This window comes from Lepisosteus platostomus, chromosome 28 (assembly GCF_059453375.1).
Source record: "Lepisosteus platostomus isolate fLepPlt1 chromosome 28, fLepPlt1.hap1, whole genome shotgun sequence".
In the NCBI taxonomy this organism is placed as follows: domain Eukaryota; kingdom Metazoa; phylum Chordata; class Actinopteri; order Semionotiformes; family Lepisosteidae; genus Lepisosteus; species Lepisosteus platostomus.
The window spans coordinates 3,657,196-3,682,986 of NC_142638.1; the positions used below are offsets into that span (position 1 = coordinate 3,657,196).

The 25,791-nt window shown below is 41.4% G+C and overlaps 2 protein-coding genes across 3 annotated transcripts in view; one reads left to right on the top strand and one right to left on the bottom strand.

Annotated features, from left to right (window-relative positions):
• Positions 1-8,160, top strand: part of etv4 (ETS variant transcription factor 4) — a 40,735-nt gene extending 32,575 nt beyond the window's left edge. For both annotated transcript variants that reach the window (XM_088623083.1, XM_088623081.1), the window contains exons 9-12: positions 2,746-2,793; positions 3,996-4,168; positions 7,065-7,166; positions 7,742-8,160. In XM_088623083.1, coding sequence (XP_088479209.1) covers positions 2,746-2,793; positions 3,996-4,168; positions 7,065-7,166; positions 7,742-7,969 — 551 coding nt within the window. In that variant the 3' untranslated portion in view covers positions 7,970-8,160. The remainder of the gene's footprint in view (positions 1-2,745; positions 2,794-3,995; positions 4,169-7,064; positions 7,167-7,741) is intronic.
• Positions 8,161-10,298: 2,138 nt separating this feature from the next.
• On the bottom strand, positions 10,299-25,240 carry dhx8 (DEAH (Asp-Glu-Ala-His) box polypeptide 8). Its single transcript, XM_088623077.1, has 23 exons — positions 24,911-25,240; positions 24,179-24,264; positions 23,798-23,870; positions 23,083-23,174; positions 22,573-22,682; positions 21,790-22,131; positions 21,168-21,312; positions 20,454-20,657; positions 19,757-19,844; positions 19,354-19,451; positions 19,005-19,152; positions 18,138-18,319; positions 17,237-17,431; positions 16,784-16,969; positions 16,152-16,362; positions 15,673-15,854; positions 15,334-15,474; positions 14,747-14,902; positions 13,691-13,828; positions 13,380-13,508; positions 12,839-13,035; positions 12,358-12,537; positions 10,299-11,993 (listed from the first exon to the last, which is right to left on the bottom strand). Exons 1-23 carry the CDS (start codon positions 25,017-25,019, stop codon positions 11,774-11,776), a joined length of 3,612 nt encoding a protein of 1,203 aa, XP_088479203.1. The 5' UTR covers positions 25,020-25,240; the 3' UTR covers positions 10,299-11,773.
• Between the last annotated feature and the right edge of the window lie 551 nt (positions 25,241-25,791).

Below are 25,791 nucleotides of genomic sequence, written 5' to 3' on the forward strand. Positions count from 1 at the left end.
GTAGGTATTAAAAGAACCTGCTCCTTAAGGCGAATTTAGCTTTTAATCCTAAACGATGTATCAATTTCTTATTTTAACATATCACCTGTTAAATTGATCACAATACCTGAGTGGGTCTCTGCAGTAGCAGGGGTGGTGATTCCAGTGTCAGATCACATTAACAAGCCCAGTCACAGCACTGGTGCAATGTCTTTTTTCACAAGGCAGTTAGCCAGGAATCAAAAACCTTATTAAATGTAGCACCCTACACATTCAGGAGTTTTTTTTGTGATCAATGTTGCCAAACACAGGTTCATATAGTTTGGGGTAGCAATGTTGCGTGGGCAAAAAGACCAGTCAAAATTTACTTTTAGGTTTCGCACTTATTAAGATTCTGTACAGCTTTTACACAGGGTAGTGAGAGAGCTTCTGGAAATTTTTAGAAAACATTTTTTCCCCATAACCAAATTTCCTCCAGCTGCTTCATGCACTTCTGCAGCAGTTTGTATTTGGTTCCAATCTACTCTGCTCAATTGCAACACTGACCCAGGCCTGGCTACAACCTGAACTGCAGCCAGGCATTTAACATTGACCTACAGTAATTGATTAGTTTAGCTCTGCACAAGGAGCAAGATAGGAAGATTGCCAATTAAAGTGCACAGTTAATCTGAGAATAGGTGAGCAGAACTAATTTGCGAAGTGATATTTAAAGGCAGCCTGATGACCACTACAGCAAGAAACCAGTTAATCAAAGATGGAAACTTATTCTACTCACTCTGCCCTGTATTCAACCTCCATGTATACCTGGTGGTTTCATCTGGAAAGGGAATCTAATGTTTTTTTTAAAGGCTGTATTTACAGAGCACAAACTAGGAAAATGAAGACAGGATGGTTTCAGGACCTTTAGTGATTCCCCCCTGGACAGCAACATTGGATACCAGATAGCTTCATGTGGTTGGCCCTCCACACATTCGGGTCACAGTGGGCTCAGAGCACAGGAGATTGCACTCTCCTCGCCGATGGGAGTGTGTTCTCCATTGTCCCCTTTGAAGCTGTACAAAACTTTCATGCTCCATAGTGGACAGTTTAAACAACACAACAGTTTAAGAAACCCATCGGCCTCTCTAAGCATTCTGTATTGCAACGAGGGGTTTGATGAAAAAAGCACAGGTTCTGTTAAAAACCAAACAAAACTGCAAAAGCAGTTGCATTTGACAAGCCCCAGTGGCCTATGGGTTATACTGATCCCCCACAGCAATGAGTCTAAATGGCAGAGATACCTGGTGAAGCTCACAGCTGAGCCACAGCAACGTTGGGGCAAGAGTGGGAGGAGATCGGGTCCAGTGCCTGGACTCCCTCAGGACCTGCTGTCTCTGACTAACAAGCCCAGAGTGTCTTTATTTCCTCTGGCAGTGGCACAAACGCCTGGCGTTTTTTTTTTTCTTCGAGCTGTTCTCATTCCAGTGTAAATGTAACTGCTGGAAAAAAAAAAGTTTTGTTTTTTCTGGAGAAAAATCTACAATAATCAGCTCTAGCTCATGTCTATACTTTAACTTCTGATTCTGTTTCTCCCCATCTGGGGCGTATTTCTCATTCGCTGAAAACTCCATTTGCTTTTAACAGAGTCCAAAGTCCACACAGTGAAGGGTCAGATGGCAGAGCCCTTGACATTTCTGTATCAATTTAATGTTAGAATAATAAAAGTACAAGAACAGATTATTGTTCATTAAAAATATATACAGATCTTTCATCAAATGTTCCTCTTTCAGTGGACTGGTGTCCTGTCCAAGGGGTTGTCCTGGCTCGTCCCCTGTTATACTGGGATAGGTTTGGGGTTGCAGCAATCCCAGCCAAGAAAAAGTGACTCCTGTTGATGGATGGATCTTCTGCTTTCATCCTTAAAATCAAAATAAAAGCACAGCCAGAACTCTCAATAATAGTGGATACTATTCCATTAATCTTTCAGTACACCACTCCATATCAATATATATTCATGTATCCATATGGGGATACTGTTGTAACCGAGCTGTTCATTCGAAGAATTCTTCCCATTTAACCAATTTGTGATCATATGAGCAAAGTTTTCAATTGAGAGGCAGCTGGGTTTTTTTGCTCGCATGCAAGTAGGTTATTCACCAGTTCCATCTCATCCATTTTTGTCCCCGAAGGATACCAAAAACCTGTTTGGAACATGCTGCTTGGTACCTTGTTTCACACACCCACAATGGTTTGTGTAAAGAAAAGTCTCCTTTATTGAGTCTTAAATACACATTCTCACACTTTCCACTACTGTCCTCAGTCGTCTGTTTTTTAATGGGCCCACAAGGTTGATTTTCTCATCACCTTTCATACTTTCAGGGATTTGCATCAAATGTCCCTCCTAGTCTCCTCAAGTGCAAGACTGATGAGATTTAATTCCTTCATCATCACGCAAAACAATGTTGCTACTGTTCTTTAATCCTGTTCTAGAACAGCAATGATTATTTGTAACAGGCACCAGGTCTGTACACAGTATTCTAAATAAGGTCTTCCCACTCTGATGTATACATTTTCACAGAAACTCCCTTTATTTACATTGTATGGTGTTCACAATATATCCCAACATCTTCCTGGCCTTTTTGGGAATGCACTTTAAAATGTTTAATTCCACCTCTCTAATCATTTTAAACCGTATGCCAGTGTTCGAAATGTGCATGAAGCAACTAAACACAGCTTTCACTGGCACTCAGTGCATCTGAGCCTGACACTCTCTATCCTGAATTCCAGGTTATTCTTTTGAGAATGATTCCCGCGTTGTCCCAGAGAAGTTTGAAGGTGAGTTGTGCTTGCATGCCTGTCCTCTGTCAACCCTAAATACAGTGAGGTGTGTCGTCAAGCAGCAGGAACATCGTGTTTCGAGTTCTCTGTGATCTGTTTGCAAACTGGAGCTTATGATCACATCAAACATGATGAAAGCAGGAAGCAGATTTCATTGCACAGTACTTTATCGTAGGAACAAAGCAGTATATGATTCATAGTGTATGAAGGAATGAGTAAAGGTTTATTCCATGCTGAAAAGAAAAGAGAGAAAAGAGATGAAGGCACCACAGCTGAAACATTGTGTCTCTTTTCTTTTCAGCAAGGAATAAACCTTTACTTCTGCCTTTGGAGCCTTTGCATGCTGATGCAGCTACCTACTCGAACTTCATAGTGTATGAAGCTCTTTACACTGGTATTACCTTATGCTATCTGTGTCCACAGGGTCCTATATTTCTTCTGGACTTGGGCCAGTACACTTAGAGATGGCACCAACCAGGCCATTACACAAGGCAAACTATACAGATCAATGAAGCATCTGACCAGATCAATACATTAGCACTTCCTAGCAGAACATATGTTTAAAAAAATAAACTCAAATGGCTATATTTGTATATAGTAGAAAAATGATAGAGACTCCCAAGATGCTTACAGAACCAATATCAACTTTTTTTAAAGTAAAATATAATAAATCTGGGAATTCAACAGAGGTATCAAAAAGCAACTTTGGATTTTGAAAGGGAAATACAATAATTAAATTGCATCCTTGAATACAGTTCTTTTGCAGATATTTTCGTTTCTGTTTGACGAGCTGAAAAATCAGACGACACTTTGGAGTAAAAGGGTTAGGGAGTTTCTGCTGGTGTTCTGCCGGCTTTGTGTTCGACGATAATTTCCATTGATTTAACATGTTATGTAAAGTGGAGCTGCGGTTAATTATTATTCCCACTGCCCACGCTGATGGCTTTTTCCTGCTCACACAATAACTGATCCGCCGAAACGGCTGGAAACTCAAGACGATTTACTGCTCTAGTTGGAAACTATAATTGACCACAGTCCCGCTGTAAAAGCACCGCGAGCATTTAAAACATTTCGGTTGCAGAGCAGACCTCAAACACAGCCATCTAAAAGACGTTTGACCACTGGAAATATTCTGAGCTCCCAGTTCTTCTCTTCTATTCTGGGGTCACTAACGCCTGCACCCCGCACTCTCTCCCCAGGAGAAGTAAAACAGGAGGCAGGGACCGTGTTCCGTGAGGGCGCCCCCTATCAGCGCCGTGGCTCCCTGCAGCTGTGGCAGTTTCTTGTGGCTCTGCTGGACGACCCGGGCAATGCCCATTTCATCGCCTGGACTGGCCGTGGCATGGAGTTCAAGCTCATCGAACCCGAAGAGGTCAGTCCATCTGCCCAGATCCCCGAGTGCCCGCCCCCCCCCTCTGTCTTGTGCACAACGTCTTGCTGCTCCTCCGTCTGTCCTCCTCACAAGAACTAGAATTCTCGTCAGGGAAGACTTCGTTTTCCAAATGCTGGCGCAGCTGTAGCTGTTCAAAAGTGCTTTGTGACCCACAGTTCTGATGACTGATAGAGCACAAAATGTGTCCCATATGTGTCTCAGTCTGACTCAATTGAGAAGATTAAAACCATTGAATGGCATTTGTTTTCTCTATGGGAAGAGTGCATACATACTGAGTACACAGCTTCCCCTGTTTGGATTTGCTGGAAGCTTCATTAAAGAAGTTGCACAGTATATGTCCACATCACCAATCCAACACGTTTTGGGGTTTCAGCCTAGACTGACTAGCTGTAGTCTTCCTAAGGAAATCACCTGTGGCTGCTCACAGTCTGAGGGTCAGTCTCAAGAAGAGGGAACCAAGGAGTGATGACAGCTATGGAGAATGTATGTGTCTCTCAGGACTGAAGCTGGTGATTGTACAGGACAGGGCAATTTAGATATTCATCCATTCATTTTCTAAGCACTACATTCGATACAGCGTTGCAGGGGAGCCAGAGCCTATCCCAGCAAGCGACAGGTGCAAGGCCGGGCACTCACTTCACAGGAAGCCAGTCCACCCCAGGGCACACACAGACAGCGACACGCACACATCCAGACCAGTGTGCCTTAGGATTGTGAAAGGAAACCAAAACACCCCGCTGAAACTCACGAGAACATGGGGAGAACATACAAACTCCACACAAACAGCACCCCAGGACCTGAACCCAGGGCACACTGACCCACTGTGGTGCCTCAAGTTAGATTAATTAGATCTCTCTGAACTATAGCTGGCCAAAGCAATGTACTATATACAATTTTCACCACATCTTAACAAAATACATAAATATCTACACTCGGGCTGTTTTGGTTCCAGCTGAATTCTCTTTAATTGCCTTTTTACAGTGGAACACCTCTAGACAATCTATAGTGCTCATTAATATAATATCATTAATAATAATTATTATTATTATTACAGCATACTTTATCCCTGCCCAGTGGTTTTCATAATTAAACAGATTATATACTTTATTTTCCTGTTTTCCAAAGACTCTCCAATGCACAGAAAAAAGCATTTGAAAGATTGATTCAGCTGCACCTGGAATGGACTGGAGGTTTTATCAGGCTGTATCTGAGCTCTTTAATCTCCCCCAGGCAGCGCTAACAGCCTCAGTGATCTGCCATCGGCGTGCAGGGATTCCATTAGTGCCCATACATTATTTACAGCCTTGTTTACAGTGCTGGGCCTCGCCGCACCCCTCACGAGAGAGACGCTGAGAGCAGGGCTGATTCCCCGTGTGGAATCTCACGGGGCTACACCGTCGCAATCCTACTCCATCGCCCCCGCCCGGCTATCACCAACCCCCCCAACAGGCCCCCTGCCATCTTAAAAACATCTTTTGCTCTCAGGCACAGATCTTAACTTCAGCCCTGTGCAGATTTAATCAGGAGCTGTGCCGATTTCTGACTGGATTCAAAACTGGCATTTGGTTTCCTGATAATCCAGAGAAGGGTTTAATCAACGTGTTGCTTTCTGTATAAACATGTCTGCTGGGGTCAATATTGCAGCAGGCGAAAATGTTTTCTATCCTTGCTAATAGTTCAGTATGACTCAAAAACGACATACACAGACTGTCTGACTTCCTACTGCAGCAGTGACCCCTGCCTTCTGTTACAGTTCAAATAGAGTCTAAACCCATAATTACTGCCTTAATGATATTTTACATATGGGGTACATCCAGCTTCTTCAGATATTTCAATATACAGGATGTGGGATTTTAGTGGCATTTAGTGGTGAACAGTTACATAAGGAAGGGTGAAATAGCTTGTTTTGACCTGTCATAGTTTGATGGATGCTGGAAAAGACAATTTGGTAGGGAAGGAGATTTTTTAAAGAATCAACGAGGTCCTCTAGTGGAGATGCTTTGTATTTAAGTTTTGGAAAAAGAATGAGCTATCTGGGGTGGCACAGTGGTGAGCATTGCTACCTCGCAAGCTTGGGCCCTGGGTTCAATTCTGGACCTGGGATGCCATCTGCACTGAGTTTGTATGTTCTCCCTGTGTTCACATGGGTTTCCTCTGGGTGCTCCAGTTTCCTGCAAAAGTCTAAAAACATATAGGTAGGTTACATGGTTTCTGGACCCGATGTGAGTGTGTCCGTGTCTGGTTTTCCTGTGATGGACTGGCGTCCAGAATAAATTGCTGTCTCCCCTGGGACCCTGAATTATAAGACAAGTAGACAACAGTGGCTTGTACACAAAAGAAAATACAAAATCGTGCTCCTCCCTTTTGCAAAAACTCAATTCTATGGTGATCTTTAACTGAAATCATAGCTATTTTCAGTTCTCCCTGTTTAACATGTTTAACAGTTACTCAATTTCTGTATTTTTCACATGCAAAATCTTTATTGATTTATAGAGGTGCAAATATTAATGACAAAGAACACCTGACAAGTTAATTAGCTATGACTGATAAACAATAGATGCTTTATATATGATGTATTGTCCAGAAATGATGATAACTTCCTAGATTGTAGAAAAGAGTACAGTGGGTTAAAAATTACAAAATTGAAAGGACAAGAACAGCACCATGCAACAAACCTTTTTTAAAAAAATGATGTCCAGTGCCTAGACTGTTATACATTGGATCCGGTTCTGTTCAGGTCAAGTTCAAGGCTGTGCAGTGTGCAGAGATTGAAAGGAGCTCTTCATGACCCAGGGCTAGACAGCATGGCACATGGAGCAGGGGCTGGCTTCTCCGTATGTCTAACCTCCTGCCTGTGTCTCGCTGTCTGTGTCAGGTGGCCAGGCTGTGGGGGATGCAGAAGAACCGTCCAGCCATGAACTATGACAAGCTGAGCCGCTCTCTTCGCTACTACTATGAGAAGGGCATCATGCAGAAGGTACAGTAACATGTGCCAAACAAAACCCTCCCTTTCCTGGTCAGCCTGCCTTCTTATAGTACCCAGAGAAACCTCAGAGGCACAGTAAAGCCAGGGGCTTACTTTGTTTTTACCATCTTATACTGCTGGCATCAGCTGCACAAAACACCTTCAGTTAAATTTCACGTAACCCAAGACTTAAAGGGGGCTTCACATTAAAGCTGGTATTTATCCTAAAGGGAACGTCTCCACATGTAACACATCTATATCAATTCTTAACAAGCTTTAAAACCAGGCTTCGGGCAACACAGTTTCCAGATCAGCACCAAAGGGGAAAACAAAACTAGCCGTGCAACTATTTGCAGGTAGACCAGATCTTCAATAGCGTTTACATTTAACATTCTGGTATACGTGTTTCTCTGGGCTAATTAAGATCGAAAAAGATTCTGATTAGAAATCGTGAGCATTATGAATTTCAGCTAGGGGCTGAAGATTTCTGTACTCTTCTAACAGGCAGAACCGATCACCCCATCCCTCCCAGATTGCCATCGTCTGAACATCAGCCTGAGCCAGAGTCTCTGTTTTTCTTCCGGCAGGTGGCTGGCGAGCGCTACGTGTACAAGTTCGTCTGTGAGCCCGAGGCGCTCATCTCTCTCGCCTTTCCTGACAATCAGAGGCCCAGCCTGAAGGCCGAGTTTGAACGCTACGTCAACGAGGAGGACACCGTGCCTCTGTCCCACCTGGATGAGACCACACCTTACCTCCCCGAGACAGCCGCTGGCAACATGGGTGCCCAGCCCTACTCTAAAGGCTACATGTACTAGTGCCGCCACCCCTCCCTCCTGCACACACTCCCCCTTGTATATATGGCTATGGTGTTTTGTTTAAATTAATCCTGTTAGGGACTTGAGGTTTTAAAAGCTGTATTCTTCTCACTTCTAAAGACTATTCTATCCAGACACATGACAGTGGTTAACTGATGCTTAATAAAATTACAATATTAATACTAAGAAAAGCACTCTTCCTTTGGAATCGTAGTGCCCTGTGTGCTTGTACTATAATGCAGTTCAGCTAGTCTTTTCATTCTGAGTTTGGTTTTGTAACTAAGCTCTGACTTGTAAGAACTTGTAAGAAGTCTGTAAGAACCATATTTTCCCCCCAAAATAATAGATCACACTTCATGTTCATAAGGTAATGCATACCTCAGTAAGTTAACTCATGAAGAAAACGTTTCTTTAGAAATATGGAAAATAGCAAAGTCCAGTTTGCAAAAGTTGTTAGTATGCAGCACATCCAATATTGTCCTTTTATTTAACCACCAACAGAACATAATTCCAGTGTGCTATATATCACTTAACAGACAAGTCCGATGGGTCAGTCTTTTCTTGTGCTAAACCTTGTTTGAATAGTGTTGTAGCCAATTGACAAAATTCTGTCATCAATATACACATACTCAACCAATATCAAAGAGGGTTCAAAGGGTGGCATCACATGCTTCAGCAATAATTTATTTGCTTTGAGCAATTGATTTCCAGCTCCTGGCAAGAACTTGTTAGTAGTTGCAAATATACATAAGGGACTAGATGCAATCTATTACTTATTTACTTAATTCAGTTTTTATGCATATAAGATTGAAAGAAAGGGATATCACCGAAACACAGACTCATGTTTGTCCAGCACTGTGCACAGACAGCCCTGTTAACCAAAGAGCGCAAGTAGTGATGGATTGGTTTTTTAAAGCCAGTCTTCATGCACTCAAGCAGTGTCACCCATAATGTGCTGTTACCAGGCTCAACAGGAAGGGGACAGGATTGATGGGAAGGCAGAGAGCCAGCACGCTCGCAGAGTCTAGTGGGTGTGACGTGAGGGCTACCATAAGGCACCCAGATGGCGCTTCAGCCAGCCAGATCTGTAGAAATCTGTCAGGAGACCCTGCTCATGGCCTTAACCAGCACATGACTGAGACACGCTGGAGAAATAAACGGGCTGTCACCACATCATTAATAAGGTGCAGAATGAGATTTCCTGTGCCGTCCCAAAAGGAAGAGGGGGGGGAGGGGGGGTAGAGAAAAGACCCGACTGGCTTGCGTTCTGTGTCTGCCAGCCTTTGTGACATAACAGCTTTTCGGGCGCAAGTTCCCTTCTGAGGCGAACGCTAGAAAGCCTGGGAAACTGCACCGACAGCACTTCAATCTCTGCTGTGGCTGGACCGTATCGAACGGCCAAGACTGACACCTTACAAAGCACACGTACAGCAGCTGCGGCAAGTGAACTTCAAAAAACAAAATCCCCAACCAGCCCTCATCATAAGAGGAGGAGAGCAAAGGTAAAAGCCCTAGCATGTTCTGTTCTGGAAAAAAAACATCCAATGACATATTTACAATATTTTACTAATTATTGCTTTCATAAAAGATTTTAAAAAAATAAGATGGCTGAAAACTAGAGGAATGTAGCTTATCACAGCAGCTTGTATTATAACGTTGAAAAGTAGGTCTGATTTTCTCCCTACTTATTGAGCTGAAGCAACAGTAAACCCTACAGTATATTGACTCCAAGGACCTTGACAATACAAGACCTAAACAGTTCAACCAGGTGAACAAACCATCTCTATCCTCTTACAATCAATGCTTTCAGATGATCACCCATAGAAGAAACACCGTTAATAAAAAAAAAAAAATATGACATCACATTTTGCGGGCAATCGTATAAGCACACCTGCAATGGCTTGAGGCATGGAGCTCTCAAATCTCTTTGACTGACTCATCCTGCTATCTTCAAGGTTTGACTTCAACTGCAACTTTTGATGTGGGCTTTTCTCTGCTGTAGGTCCCACTAATTTATGGGTCTTCAAGACTGCCCCTTCCAAGGGCAACATTTCAACCAGCACCTAAGGGTGATTAGTAGAATATAGATTCAAAAAAGTATCAGGGTTTTTAAATCTTGATATTAATATGAGATTACTACTTTTGGACTACATAAAAGTGCTGATTTAATTAATTAATCAACTTTCAGACTATATATATCTAATAGAAAGCTGTCTTCCAGATAAATTACAATGACAGACAACAGACTAACCCAGTTCATTTATATTTTAACTTAAAAAAATGACTGTATTGCATTAAACAAATAATTGTACTAAAATAGGAGGATGAATTGTTTTTTTTTAAAAAGTGATTTAATGAGTATAGAAACCGACACGATACAGATTGACAGCACAGTACATCAATACATTTCCAGTAGATACAGAGAACTTCCAAAATGTTGTAAAAGAATATATACAAAATCCTTAAGATTTCCTGTAGTTCTGTTTTTAAACAAAACATACAAAAAAAGTGTTTTGGCTGCTTTGCTTCTTCCATGGATTCCTAAGAGGGATGGAGTGGCTCCCTATGACTCAGGCTGTGTTTTTGTGTTTGTTTAAAGTGGAGCTCTGGAACTTTTCAATATCCTCTACACATTTGTTTCTCAGAACGGGGGGGTTGGATCCTGTACATTCTGCAAACAGTTCCAAAACAGCTAACTTTGCACGAAGCAAGTATAATTAAATTAGCACGAGCTTCTTTTATGATGTCCATTATATTTTTTTCTTCATACAAATCAATGTCTCCCACCACCCACCTTCTGGTTCTTGTTATACTTCAACTGGGGGCAGAATGAGAGTCATAGATGCAGAGATCTGACCGCCTGTGTGATGAGTACAAAACGCAGTCGCTGAGACTAGACCGCACAATGGCAACAACGGTATGTAAATGCATATACAATTATCAAACTAGGGGGAACGATCATAAATTTACTTTCCTGACATGAATTGAAATAGAAAACCAGGGGATATGAGCAGATTTTGGAGTTATGATTATTCAAACCTTACAGTTTACTGAAGAATAGATGCAGGAACCTTTTCAAACTCGTTTATGAAGACACTCTCTCATTTTGGTTAAGAATTTTTTTGTCCCACTATGAAATTTACCTCAACATTTGCCAGGAGTCCATGCACAAAACAGTCTGTACAGTCATACAAACACAAGGTTTTAAGTGAACTAAAATTATGAAACAAATGCTTTCATAATTAAAATCCATAAACAATATATAACCATCCTTTTCTTTGCCACCGTATAACAGCAAAGAACACCTTAACCCACAACGCTAAGGTAAATAAAGTAAAGAAGATTTCAGCAGATCTTTCTTTATATGGTCCAAATGAACTAAATGGTCTTCCTCCTCATCTGACCTCACACAACCTGCAATGTTTTAATTATTCCAAAGCACACAATGCCCTGGAAACGTAACAAATAACCATCTGACTACACAGATGCCACCCAGAAGTACTCAGTCCCACACATCATAGTAGTAGCTCAAACCGCATCTTAGAGGGGTTTGATGAAATGTAAAAGAAAAAGATTCATCCAAAAAAGCTACTCTTTTAATATCCTGAAGGTGAGAATTAAAAGGCTGTTCAATGCCAATGTTGTTCTGGTCTTTTTGAAAGAAGGCTAGAGATATAGCCCAGTCGTAAACAAGAACAACAGAGCTGTCCAGCTGTTGTGGAAAAACAGCCCCCTGTCTTTCTATCTCACAGCACAGCTTTGATCGCTCAACCTCCCTTTGGTCCTTCGAGCCTGCAGCGCCCCCTAGCGGCGCCGGAAGGCCCTGGAGATTCTCCAGGCATTGGGCTCCTCGTAGCGGTTGTACAGGGGCTCGAGCCGCTGCTGTTTCTTCTGCTTGCTGAGCTTGGTGGGATCCGACACCTTGAAGAAGGCTGGGGCAAACTCCACCAGCCAGCGTGGGTCGATAGTGGTCACTTCCCTCATGTACTCCTTGGTGGTCAAGACGAGCTCGTGGTACACCACCCTGCAGGGGCAGAGCCGGCAAGTGCATGCATTAAAGCTCACAGGTCCTCATTAACCCTAACATTTCCCCGATGAACAACAAATGGCCTTTTCATGTTTTCAAAACAGGACATTTTGTGTTTTTCAATACTCACAGTAGTTAGAAAAGTCAAGACAATATTAAGGCTGCCTACAATTCTACAGCACTTTGACCAAGACAAAAGTCTGCATTAGAGATGATGTATTTACACAGCAGCACCGCATTATTTCAATTGCACACAAAAAATGAAATGCCATGAGACATGCCTCCGAGTACGAAGAATGGAATTGTATTGACGGACTGGCTCTAAAACATTCCCGGACTTTATTACAAAGTAATCACTTACCACTCTGGCTGCCTGTTGAAGAGCGCGCTGGAAGGGTGAATGTAGACCACCTGCTGATCAATGAGGGTCCGGTAGCCCTCCTGGGGATCCTTCTTGGCTGCATTTCTGAAGAAGCCACTGCAGATGGCCTTCTGCACTCGCACGGTTGCCTTTCCACAGGACACCACATCCAGCTTATGCCTGGGAAACACACAATAATAATCTACCTGCCAGCTACAGAAAATAAACCATAGCAAAACATGCACCATGCTTCATGTGAAGTGTTTAAGGTAGCATCCTTCTCATATCTAGGGTAAAAAAAAAATAACCTGTCTTCCTAGATCAGGTGTTAAGTATTTCAAAAGTTTATGGGATCACAACTTACGCTGTAGGTTTTAGACATAAGTTAACTTGCTCTCCAACACAGAAATGGCTGAACACACTCCATTCCTTCAAAAAATCGTGAATAAAGTTGTCCTCCAGAGCCCCCTCCTATCCTCACCTATCCATGATTCCCAGCATTTGTTTGCGGATATCCTGGGCTCTGCGCAGAGAGCGCGCCTGGATGAAGTTCTCGTAGCACCAGGGGTTGGAGAACTTGTTGTTCTTCCAGGAGTTGTAGACAGCTAGCAGGGTAAGGTGGTCTCCCTCAGGCTGGTGGAACTTGGCCTTCTTCTGGTCTGCAAGGGCCTGCTTGTCCTGAGAGATAGAAAGAATAGAGGAAAAACTCTTCAGCGGTACACCTTCTCCAAATTTCAAAAATAAGAGGGGAAATACACTGCTACTCTTTATCCAAAAGCACTATTCACAAGGAGCTTAGTGTCAACAAATCAAGTAATTATATCAAGTGCAAAACACCAAAAAGGTTTAATTAAGATGAAAATGTTTTCTTCAGTAACTTATGCTAGGATAGCTCATTGGCAAAGATCAGTCAAGTGGTCAGTCACTTGGTTAAGCTCAGTCTTAAACATTAACAGCTTTTAATATTAACAACAATTGATGAAGCTATATAAATAAAACAACTTGGCATTGACTGCACTTACCTTTGGTCTATAAAACACATTCTGCACTGAGAGCATAGAGACTATGGTCAGCATCTCTTCACTGCAGCCCAAATGGACAGACATGATGAGCATCTTACACAGCATGGGCTCCAAAGGAAACTCGGCCATCTGACCAGAAAGAGAGAGAAAGAAGAGAACACATCACCAGATGCGCAGAATAATTTATGGGGATTCTCCGCCACCTCTCTGGCAGCACATTACAACATTGTCCCTGTATCAATGCCTACTGCAGTCATCTTGAACAAACATGGGCATAATTCCCAGCAGCCATCAGTGAGACACTGTCATACCCTGCGACCCAATCGCGTGAGCAGCCCCTCATCATCCAGAGCTCCCAGGGTGTACAGCTGCTCCATGGCTGTGATCAGAGTCTCCATCGGAGGCGCGTCCATGAAGTCAAAAGACAGGAGGTCATTGATCCCCATTGCCTGGGAGGGGTAGTAAAACAAAAACAGTTAAGGAGAGCTGATTTCTGCTACATGAATTGCAATGAGATGCTGATTGGCGTACCGACATTAGACAGTCCACACCTTTAGTTAAGGCCAAGATCTATGTGCTCTAGACAACATAGTTGGCCATCGGAGACAACCACAGACAGCCAATTTTGAATGCAACTCTAGTCGTGTGGATTCAACAGCTCAACAATAACTGTTGATACTGTTCACTGATCAGAAGAATGGATACTCTGCATGATGCAGAGTCTCTACCTCTTTTCATCCATCTGTTAAATATGTGAGGAAATTGAATGGATACTCATCAAAATATCAGGGGAAATTGATTTCTGAATGTGCAATTTCTCTTTTAATACAGGGAAATTTTGCCATACTGGAATCTATTTCACACTGAACTGAATTATTTATTTTGTATATCTGTACAATATGTATTTCTGCAATGTTAAGATTTTACTGTTAACTGATTGCGAGTCATCCTAGATGAAGGAGTCACTTAAAAATAATTATGGCAAAAACTGCAATTAAAAAACTGCTGCACCAAATTTTAGAGTTAAATCTTTCCAGCAAACAGTGTTCCAAAAAAATAAGTTCAGTAAAGCCAAGAAGTCATATGATATTCATGATGTCGCACCACAGGACTTTTATTTAAAATGCCAGGTTTGTGTTGAGCTGGATCCAGCATCTACTGTTTCTCTGATGTGTGACTGAAAGCAGTTTGGGACTGGATTGCATCAGCACTAAGCACTAAAACATAAGACTTGCACAAGGGCCAACTTCAATGGAGCCTCTGCCCCAATGAACACAGGGCCCTGCTAAGTCTAAACTGGTTGGCCTATGTTACAGCACCTGGAATGAATTGATTCCTTCCTGTTAGTGCACTAAAGGCAGCTTTACCTTCAGAGACAGCACCGTGCTGGCCAAGTTGGTCCTCTGAATCTCAGGCACATTTGTGGTTAACATTTCATCTCTGTAGGCACGCTCTGTATACAGTCGGTAACATTTTCCAGGACCAGTTCTGCCAGCTCTGCCTGCTCGCTGTTTCGCCTGAGCCTGAAAAAAACAAATATATAGAGAGAATCTCTTCAGACAAGTGGCACCTAAAACTCCATTATGTGGATTTCCATTATATGGTTCTTTACCAACAACCCTCCAGAGATTCAGACATTCTTAGAGGAGAAAACTCATCACTGTGTGACACCAGAAGACAGAAAGTAGCTTGAAAATAATTTGACAAAGTCACATTTTCTGGACTAAATGATTTAGTTCTATGCAGTTATGAATGATCTAGCCACAGACCAAAATGCATTTAAGACTTGAGTTATGCAAAACATAGGGGAGAAGGTATGGGGAGAGTGATTTGCTAGCTTGTCAAAAGCTTTTCTTTATTTTTTATTCTTGATATGAATTCTGATGAGCTCTCTCAAAACATGTCTATTAGGATATAGATTTAAACAACTCATGGTTCTGAACTGTAAGATTACCTGTGAAATGGGCGTCACCACCAGTTGATCAATCCCAGTCTTTGAGTTGTACACTTTTTGTTTCACAAAGCCTGGATCCACCACATAGTAAATCCCATCAATAGTCAGAGAGGTCTCTGCAATGTTAGTGGCAATAACCACCTGAAGAGAGGATACAGGATTTCTATTAACAAAGCCTATTCAACAGCATACATTAGCCACAGCAGCTGTAATGCAACATCTGTGCTGTGTCTCTCACACATCCATGTCTATATTCTTGCCTGTTATCTACCAAAAGTATAAAAGCTCTAAGCACGACGCTCATTATTACTTTAGAAAGCCACAGTGACAGGGACCTACTTTGCGGCTGCCAGGAGGAGCAGGATCAAAAATCCTGGTCTGCATTTCACTGGGCAGAGCAGAGTAGACTGGAAGAATGATGAGCTCTGGGACATCAGGCCCCAGAGACTTCATCCTCTCGTATAGGATCTCGCAGGCAGTGTCGATCTCTTCCTGCCCAGTAAGGAACACCAAGATATCACCTGTCAGGAGAGAATTTAGGAGATGGTTAGTTTTCCTATGATGATAGTACAGCACAACTTAAACTGTGATTAACTAGATCTTGTGTATTTTAGTGATGTTTCAGCCTTTAAGACCTTGAGAAACTAAATAGTCAAAAGCACCTTTGTAAGGTTAAGCTTTTGCGTTAATTCAAAGAAAAAATGAGAGGGACCAACTTGGCTTCTCTGCTATAATGCTTAGTCTTGTTTTGCAGTTTTCCCCTGTGATAGGAGAAAGCCTGGCAGTGCCAGGTAGCTCCCAGTGATCTATTTTCTAACCTGGAGGCTCAGTCAGATGGATCTGCATGACTGTGATGAGGCTGGCATCCAGGTAGTCTGTCTCTGGCTCCTTGGTGTAAAGGACTTCTACGGGGTAGGTCCTGCCAGGGATTGTGAAAATAGGTGCTTCATAGAAATACTGGGAGAACTTCACTGCATCCAGAGTGGCTGACGTAACAATCAGCTTCATGTCCGTGCGCTTCTGCACTGTCTGCAAAAGGAGGAAAAGCATGTTTGAAAAAGCCCCAATTTCACAGCAGTCCACCTCACTCCCACCAAAATACGTGCTCCTCAATTTACTGTTATTACATCAATGTTGAATTCTTGATCAGTAGCCTTTAATGTTTAGTCCATAAATCTGTTTTTTGATTGCTTCTGAAACATGTTACATAACACTTTCAATTCATTCAGAACTTCAAAAATATCCTTAAATCATTATAATTCAAATATAAAGAATAATGTCTAGCAATCTTGTTACACATCGAAAGATTTTTGTCCTTACATGAAAACATAATGCTTGATTGCTTAACAACAAAAACAAATTGTGAGGAGAATGATTTGCATGCAATATGAAAATTACAAGCTCAGTATGATATGTAACCCAGTTCAAAGCTTCAAAATGGGAAGATAACCTTTTTCAGCAGCCCGAAAAGCACATCAGTGTGAATCGTTCTCTCGTGAGCCTCATCCAGCATGATAATGGCATACTGTCCCAGGTCCGGATCAATCAGACACTCTCGAAGAAGCATACCGTCCGTCATGTACTTAATGACGGTCTCGGGGCTGGTGCAGTCTTCAAATCGAATAGTGTAGCCCACCTGAAGGAGAAAATGGAAGGAGCTGAGCTCTGCAAACCAAAGTTCTGCATCTCTGGACACGCCCAACGAAAGTACAAACAACATGGCTGCCGGTGAAATCCCACTGAGGACATAAGTGTTGCAACTGAGGCACAAATGCCTTTTAGGACATATCCATGAGGAAAGTTCCACCAGTAATTACTGAGCGGCAGTCATCTGTTTTCACCAGACTTTCAATTACACTGCAACAGCCATGTTACAGAGCTTAAGAAACACAGCAGCACCCACCTCCTGGCCCAGACAGCAACCGTACTCCTCAGATACTCGCTTGGCGACGGACATAGCAGCCACACGGCGAGGCTGTGTGCAGCCGATCTTCCCTCGCGTCGTGTAGCCGGCCTCTGCCAGGTACTGGGTGATCTGCGTGGTCTTCCCTGAGCCCGTCTCGCCAATGACAATCAGGATCTGGTTGTCATGGACAGCCTGCAAATAAGCAACAATCAGCATTCCTGCACTCACTTTGCATTAATCAGAACTTCGCATCCGGTAGTTCTGATGATACTAGACTGCTATTGCAACTGAAAGAAATTCTGAGATCTGTGCTACAGGAATCTTTGATGATGTCTTCAAAAACAGAAACAGAATTGCTAGATCTCAGATGCTGACTATCACAGTTGGGAAACCCAGATCTAAAACACTGAATTTTATTTATTTTTTCTAACCTATGGGAATGAATCTTCAAGCCGATCCCAAAAATAACTATTCCTTTGTCAAGTCTGATGACAACGAACTTGACTCCAACAGCAGTTTGCAACACAGATTGACAACGACTTAGAGCCAAACCCCATAATCAATAATGTACTCAGTAAAGTGGAACACCTTCTTGGAAGCCCCATTATCACTGCTAATATTTCAACCTTCCACTTATTATCATAATGAAGATCTCCTAATCTGTTAAGAGATGAGGCTTATCTGCAAGTTTCATCACTAATGAGATAGAAAGGGTGCTACAGCTAACCTTTAAGTCTACAGTCTTCCCTCACAGTTGCGAGAAGTGTATACAACATAAATTCCTAGCTCCTACCTGTCTATAGCAAGACAAAGCTGGAATAGTACTTCTTTAACAAAATACTAATGACCTGAACACGCATTCCCTTTGATAATGACCCATCAACTAGAGCAGGCCTACCTGAATGAGTTGCTCCTTTAGTTTGTATATGGGAAGGCTCTCTCTCTGCTCTAAAATGGAAAGCTGCGTCTTCTTGCCGTAGGAGGCCTTGTTCCCCCCAAAGGCATGCTTCTTCCACTCGGGGATATCATTGGGCATCATCCCGATACCCCGCATGTTGGCAGCAATCTGCCTGCCCTCAGCTGCCAGGACAACAGTAAGGTTAATGGATGTGAAGCTCAGGATGACCAGCGTAATCACACTGTTCAGAAAAACACCTATAGAAAGTATCCACTAGAAAAACACCACCTCCGCCGCAACCACTGTTTACCATGGAAAATACTGGGGCTAAACATCTGTAGTGGCTCTGCTGGACGCTCTTATCTAACACTGCAAAGTTTACGAAAATAAAGACTTTAACAAGTCATCCACAAAAAGTGTAACTATTAATCACCATCTAAAGTCCAGCTTTTCTGTACTTTTCTCAATGACAATTAATTTGTAGAAGTCCTGACCACCAATTTGTCTATACATTTTATAATGGGAATGGCAAATAAACTCCAGCAATTGAAATTCTCTTGGACTAGGACATCAGAAATATTTTAGTTCTTCATTTTTATATATATATTAACACAACTTTATTCTGCCAAAGAAGTTTACAAGGATGGACCCGTTATTCTACACACAGCTGATAAACTCATTGTATATTGATTTAAGAAAATCACGGCCAAAATGAATGCACAGTTATGTTTCCAGTTATCTCTTACAGAGACAACAAATAAACAAACATGTGACTCTGAATAGTCAATTTTGTTCTCTGTTGACTTTCCAAAGAGATTTAAAATGCTCACATTACAATGTCTGACAGGCTAGTTATTGCCATCTTACCATCAGGCAGGGGATCAACCCAGTGCTTATTGAGTCCCATAGGGATGGAGTCCATCTCAGCCTCACGCTGAGCCTGCTTCATCTCCCTCCTCTCCTTGGCCAGGGCACTCTGCATCATAGCAGCCTGGGACAGCGAGCCATCAGGGTTCTGCAGGAGAAGAGCGATCACTTCATCAAAGGGAGGTTCAGACTGGGGGACTGGCCAGAGACTTGTATCAAATGGGACATTACACAATAAAAGACTTCTTACTGCTTGGAAGGCCCATGAAAAACGTCCAGATATTGGTCAGTGATCATGAAAGGTGAGGCCCGGCACAGGAGTGATGTGTAAATTTTCTGAAATGATTACCTTGACAATTTTGACAGGGCTCATGTCCATGCTTTGCTTAGTGTGTCCTCTCAGGAATGGAGGCTCCTCTTCCACAAGCTCAATTTCCAGGTCCTCATCTACAATAAACAGTTAAAAAGCATTTGGCTGTTATAAAGTATTAATTTGGATAAAGCTTCATAAAATGAAAAACATTATTTTGCAGAAATATTGCATTATATGGAGAGTGGTCAGGATAAAACTGATTTAAATATTTTTAAAAGGCTCTCTGCAAGAATTTAGATAAAGATTATTATTAGACAAAATGTGACTGCAGCACACTGGAATCTAAACTCTTCACACAGTCTTGTTGAGGCAGAATGATAAATGACAGGAAGCTGCTTTCAGTGCCAGTCTGAGAACAGAACTGAAACCGATTCCTCACCTTCTTCGTCATCTACTTTGGGGAGAATGCCCGTCTCTTCATCGAAGTCTGGGAACTCCTCTTTTGAAAGAACGTTGGCTGCAATCATCTGATGACAAAACAGAAGAAAAATTCACAAGCCTTTCAGACTTTAACAATTTCAACAGTGCAACCAGTAATACTTCTGAAAGGCAAACCAATGTCAAATAAAAGTATTGTGGCTCTAAAGATTAATTTCACATTCACATGTCTCTAAAAATCTGAAATAAAACTCATACGCGACTAAAATATCTTAAGCTAATAATATATATGAAGAATAACTTTTTTAATACAGCTTTCCCGTTTATCCTAGTCATTTACAATGCAATGCTGCCTCCTGCTGGATTTAAATATTATTTACCACATTTTAAGTCAAAGCAATTTAAAGCAGTTTGAAAATATACCGCTGAACTGGAAAACAGGCTGACACAGTGCATTATTGCCCAGGAAGAAAACTCTTACCTTTAAAGCTCTACTGCAAAACAATTACAGAAGAGCCTAAACCTTAAGGAATCATTGCTTTCTAATACACAACAGTTTCATCACTAAAACCAAAAATCACTATAATCTAACGAATCCCTGTAACCGTCACTATAACAAAAAAAGACTCCATCGGTATATTTACACCCCCGGGCTAAGGGCGAGCAGAGGGTCACAAGGCTGCGGTCCGACGGCCCACCTGCTTGATCTCCCACTTCTCCGGGTCCGAGATCTTGGTGAGCCTCTTCCTCTCGAGCGAGTCATCCTCCACCTCGGGCGCGCTGACCAAGGAGAGGTGTGTGGGCCGGTCAGGGTTCCTCATGGTCGTCTCCTCACTGCCCTCGCACCCCATGTTCCGTCTTCTGTTGGGATTCAGGTCCTCCCCTGTCTCCTGGTCCACATCCTGCAGAAACACCAGGGAGACTATGAAGACACAGATCCAATTTTGCAAAAAATACAAGAAGCTGTTGGGAAAAGCCCAAACCAGGACAAGCAACTGAGAGGACAAAGATGGCAAAGTAAATTCTGAGGATGGGCAACTACATGCTTCTAACTACATTGTGGGTGTTAAACTCAGGGCACCAGTTTGTGGTCTTGCTTTGCAACATTTATATGACAAAAATGGTGGTCTATTTAATGTATTTTTTTGTATAGCATCTTCAAGATGGCCGCATCATCCTTAAAACTAAGGTGATCTGAAGACACATTTCTATACAATTTAAAAACATTTTAATGCTGGTTAATTTTTCAAATGATTATTTGTTTCTGAAATGGATCACAGCACAAAACATCCACCTCCAGTGGACTGCACTGCAGCTTGTCAGAAAAGCAAGCATTTACCATGTTACATATGCAACAGTAGTACAGTTATTTTTTAGCATTTTCAACCAATTCCAAAGTTGTACTATCTTACCTTCATACTGAGACTGGTTTTAGAGCCAGTAAAGGACAGCACCTTAACCTTGACCCTCTGACCTTTGCTGACAACATCTGCAACATTGGCCACTCTCCCTTCTCTCCTGAGCTCAGAAATGTGGACTAATCCTTCCCACCGTTTCCTGCAAAGACAAAGTTATGCATGCATTAGTTTGCATTTCCTGTGTATGATTACTGCCATCTGACTGATATAAAATCTATGATTCTCTGCTCTTACAAATGTGCTTAAAACATATGTTGGGAGCTGCAACAGATAAACCATGCTGAAATTTGTAAATGAAAAAAAATAATTGTCTTTGCCTATCCTAAAAGCAGAGATCTTTAGACATCTAATTAAGAGTCTATTTAGCAAGAACTGTTTTATTTTTAAAGAAATTAAAATAAACATAGGTAGCGTCTTGATTATAAATAACATTATATTAAAAATATATAGCTAGACTTCAATACACTGTTCTAACATCATAACTACATACACCTCTGAGCTCACGTGCCTTGAAGACAGGTTTATGAAATGGGAGACCCAACTTCACATGCAGTCATCATTCAGTGTTCACAAGAAACAATCATGCATAAGGAAATCAAATTCTCTCCTCACAGACCTCAGTCCCTCGAGCTGCACGAAGCACCCAAACTGCATGATGCTGGTGACTTTGCCGTTGTAGATGTCCCCAACCGAAGGCTCCTCTGGAGGGGGACGGTCCACATGCTTGTCCTTCCAGCGGTCAGCGGCTCTGTCCTTGTCCCTGCGCTCTCTGCTGGGGCTGGGGGTCCGGCTGCGGGACCGACGGCGGGATCGCGCCTTCCCTCGGTCCCGGGAGCGCGACGGGGATCGGGACCGGGATCGGGAACGAGAGCGATGCCGCCGCCGCCGGTCTCTGTCCCTATCCCTGTCCCTATCTCGGCTCCTGCTCCGTCTTTTCTTCCTGCCGCTTTCATCAGACCTGCAGGGAAACACAGGGAGCTCCGGGTCAACGCAGCACGACGCTTAGGGGAGCAAAACCGGCGAGATGGCAGACAAAGGTAGAAATACAAATGAAGATTAAACGGCTGCATCAAACTGCAATCAAAGCTGAGGCCACCAGTCCAGGAAATGTAATTTGCAGATCAGCATAAATGCACTAATCTAAATGTCTTAAATAGAAGCGTTACTTTGAATACATAACTCCTAGGCATTGGCTTCATGAAAATTAATCAAACCCTGAACAGCAGCAGCAGAAACAAACTGCTACTTCTCAACACCATGGTGCATTTTTAGCACATGTTGACAGATCTGTAAAGAGCTGAGAAAACATTTTATATTCAGTGGTACAGTTACAACTTGTTTCCTAGAGCTCTGTCATTGCCACTGCATGGGATTTAGGCTGGTACACAGGAGACCCCACCTCTGCTTGCTGCTCTTAGCCGTGTCTGTGCCACTGACGCTGGGCATGAACGCTTCCAGCTCCTTCATGGCATCAGCCGCAACCTTCACATCATCCTCATCAAGCATGTTCTGTAGCAGAGACAGGCGAGAGAACAAATTATCGAAGATAACAACCTAGTACAATTTATACTGCCTAAGGTTTATTTTACAGTATTTCTAAACAGCTCTGAAATACTTTCAAAATATAAGACTGCTTCTGTTCACCAAGCCCTTAATTGATTAATATTTTGTGTTAATGTGCAAGACACAGGGAAACCTAACTGACCCACTGCTATCTAAAACAAGTCATTTCAATCAGCCTTCAAAATAAATATTTCCTCTTATAAACATCCAAAAACTTTATGCTGCCACTGACTTAAGTGAATTTAATATCTAACAGACCTTTATAACATTCAACTACTGGCAGCTGAATTATTCCAATGAAGTGGTTCAGCAGTTAGTGTTTGAAATGGTTATTTTTAAAGCTTACTCTGATAACAGGGTTGTCCGGCCTGCAGAGAGCAGGAAACAACTCCTTCAGCTTCTCCTTCTCTGTCTTCTGTTTGACAGGCACCACAGAAGCTGGAAAATACAACAATACTAAGAAATTGAAGTATTAAGGTCTACCTCTCATAAAATCAAAATGAGGAATTCTGAAATCTGTCACGGCACACACTTATTGTCGTAATGTAAAGTCATAGTGCAGAGTTCTGCTCACGAGAATTACACATTTAACAGCTCCTAAAATTCCCTTTACCTCAAGGATTAAATGCCTAGAAGTCACGTACTGAAAAAAGTAATTTGTGTTACTAGTAAAATAGCTTTGTGGAGACATGATCATTTTATCTTATTTAAAATCTCTTCCATTAAATAGAGTAAGTACAAGCAATGTTCTAAATCTTATGCCATAGCCACAATGTACCATCATATTACTGATTGTCTAATAGAACTGGTTTTGTGCATGTGGAAATATTCAGACATTATGTTAGTCATTATTCTTTTGCTTTTCTTTAATTTAACTTTTTAGATATGTGATAACAGTAATAAAAACTCTGACAACAGTTTTTTAGAGAAACCCTTGTGGAAGGATAGGCCCTCTTCTCAAGCAGAAATGTGTTTAAGAAGCACAAAATTTGTTTTCAAAAAAGCCTAATGGAACAATTTACAAATCACACGAAGTTAAAAAAGGAAAAGGTCAAGCCTACCTTTACTTGTAGATGCCTTTGCTGGTGGTCGCATTGTCTGAATCAGCCTCAATAAATTACTGACCAGTGAGTCCTTAAAAAACACAATAAATTAAATCAGCATCTCACCAGAGTTGCTTTATATGCAAGACAGCAGATCTTGAAAAGTGTGACAGAGCAGAGTAGAAAATTAAAACCAGAGCAGGCAAACAGAATAAACTGAAAGTTTATTAACTTGCACTGTTGGCGTGCACACTAAAAAAGGCCTTCTGTGCAATTTCCAGTGGATTGGGAAAATGACAAAAATATTTCATATTATTTCAAATAGGAAAATGACTAATTGCTATGAATATGGAAGCTGTGCTTGGATGCTGGTCATTGAAAAAAAAAAGACAGACTTACTGTAAATTCAGCTCCATTTTTTATCAATGCTCCCCTGAAGCCCTCAAAGGTAGGATTCTTCTCTGCGATATTGATCACAAACTCAGCTAAATAGAAAACAAATATTGTTTACATGTAACGCAATAAATTTTATTAACCTGAAACGTAATCTATTTTATATATGTTTAAAAACAATTTTGAGTAATCACAGCCTGCCCATTGCAGTCAAGTGGTCGCTTTTAATCATCTTTATCATAACACTGATATGTTAATTTACTAATAACATTCCTTTAGCAAATATAATTGTCTTACAGCGCCGATGGATTGTAATGAAGTTTATAGATAAGACATCACTTTCACGACAATATTAACAAATCTGAATATCGCTACGTACAGCCATTTTGACTCATGTTTACATTTCTAAGATGTCTTTCTTAATTGGAAGTGATACAATATCATGACTCGTATAGTATTCAAGAATATTAAGTTCAATGTAATATAAAGCAAAAGGCAGTCGATTCATAGGACATATCAACAATTATCTATCATTATTAACGTACTACACATTGGTATAAATAATAGCTCTACCAGCAGTAATAATACTAACATTACATGTCATGTGTTACATCAGTAACAACAACAGTTGTGGAAAAAACCGCAGTGGCACAAGTAATACAAGAACAGTTATTCTTTCAGACTTATTGAGTATACGTAAACTTGTTCAAAGCCTCTGAATCAAATTTCAGATCTCACCTAAATCTTTGTCGCTGATACCTAAATGGTTATCCAGCTCCGTACAAACTTTGGAAACCAAAGACAGGTATTCGAGTTTTTCAAGCTCGTCTTCTCCAACATCGACCATTTTCTCAACTCTGCGCTTGGGTTTCTACAGATCCACGAATTCGCACACCCGGCCAGAGAAGGCCCCAACTCCTATTCCTATGGTTAAACGAAAAACGTTGTAGTCGAAACTCAAAATCTCCCAAGAGGGTGAAGTTTTCAAAATAAAACAACTGTAGTCGATAACATCATGTTTTGCTTGAAATGACAACAGCCACCATCTTGGCCAAATTAACCTTTGACCGTCCGGTGACGTATTAATTTACTAGCTTTGGATATTTCTGTATTTAATTTGTATTTAAATTGAAGATTATGTATAGACATATTATATATCGATTACAATAAAAATGTTTAAATACAAATTGCTTAAATACAAAACGACAAGGAGAAAAAAGGCAGAGCATTTACAACTACTTCCGGGGGTTTGAGTCTATTTCCGTTTTCTACTTTCGGACTGTCTCGGTGCCTTTCGGTGTTTTACTCGTTTGTCGTCAATATTAACTGACGTGAAATGCACAGCTTTATCTTAACTGTATCTTGATAAAGTCAGATTTAAACCAAATAAAGTGGGAGATATAAAACTGTCCTCCAGTGCAACCACCACTAATAATAATAATAACGAAAACAAAATAACATTATTTACGTTTAGTAGGAATATTCATTAAAAGTATAATTCCGAAAACACCACCAGACAGGTGAATAATATACGGTAGAAATAAGGCTATATGCATTATTATCCGTAACCGTAATTATGATAAATTTTATTGCTTACTATCGTGTTATGATCAGGCTTA

Coding starts and splice junctions, on each gene's coding strand:
- dhx8 (XM_088623077.1), bottom strand. CDS start 25,019: ATGGTCGATGTTGGAGAAGACGAGCTTGAAAAACTCGAATACCTGTCT. Junction 23,871..24,178: donor AAAATGGAGCTGAATTTACA/GTAAGTCTGTCT, acceptor GTGTTTTTTAAG/GACTCACTGGTCAGTAATTT. Junction 15,855..16,151: donor CCATCTGACTGAGCCTCCAG/GTTAGAAAATAG, acceptor CTCTCCTGACAG/GTGATATCTTGGTGTTCCTT.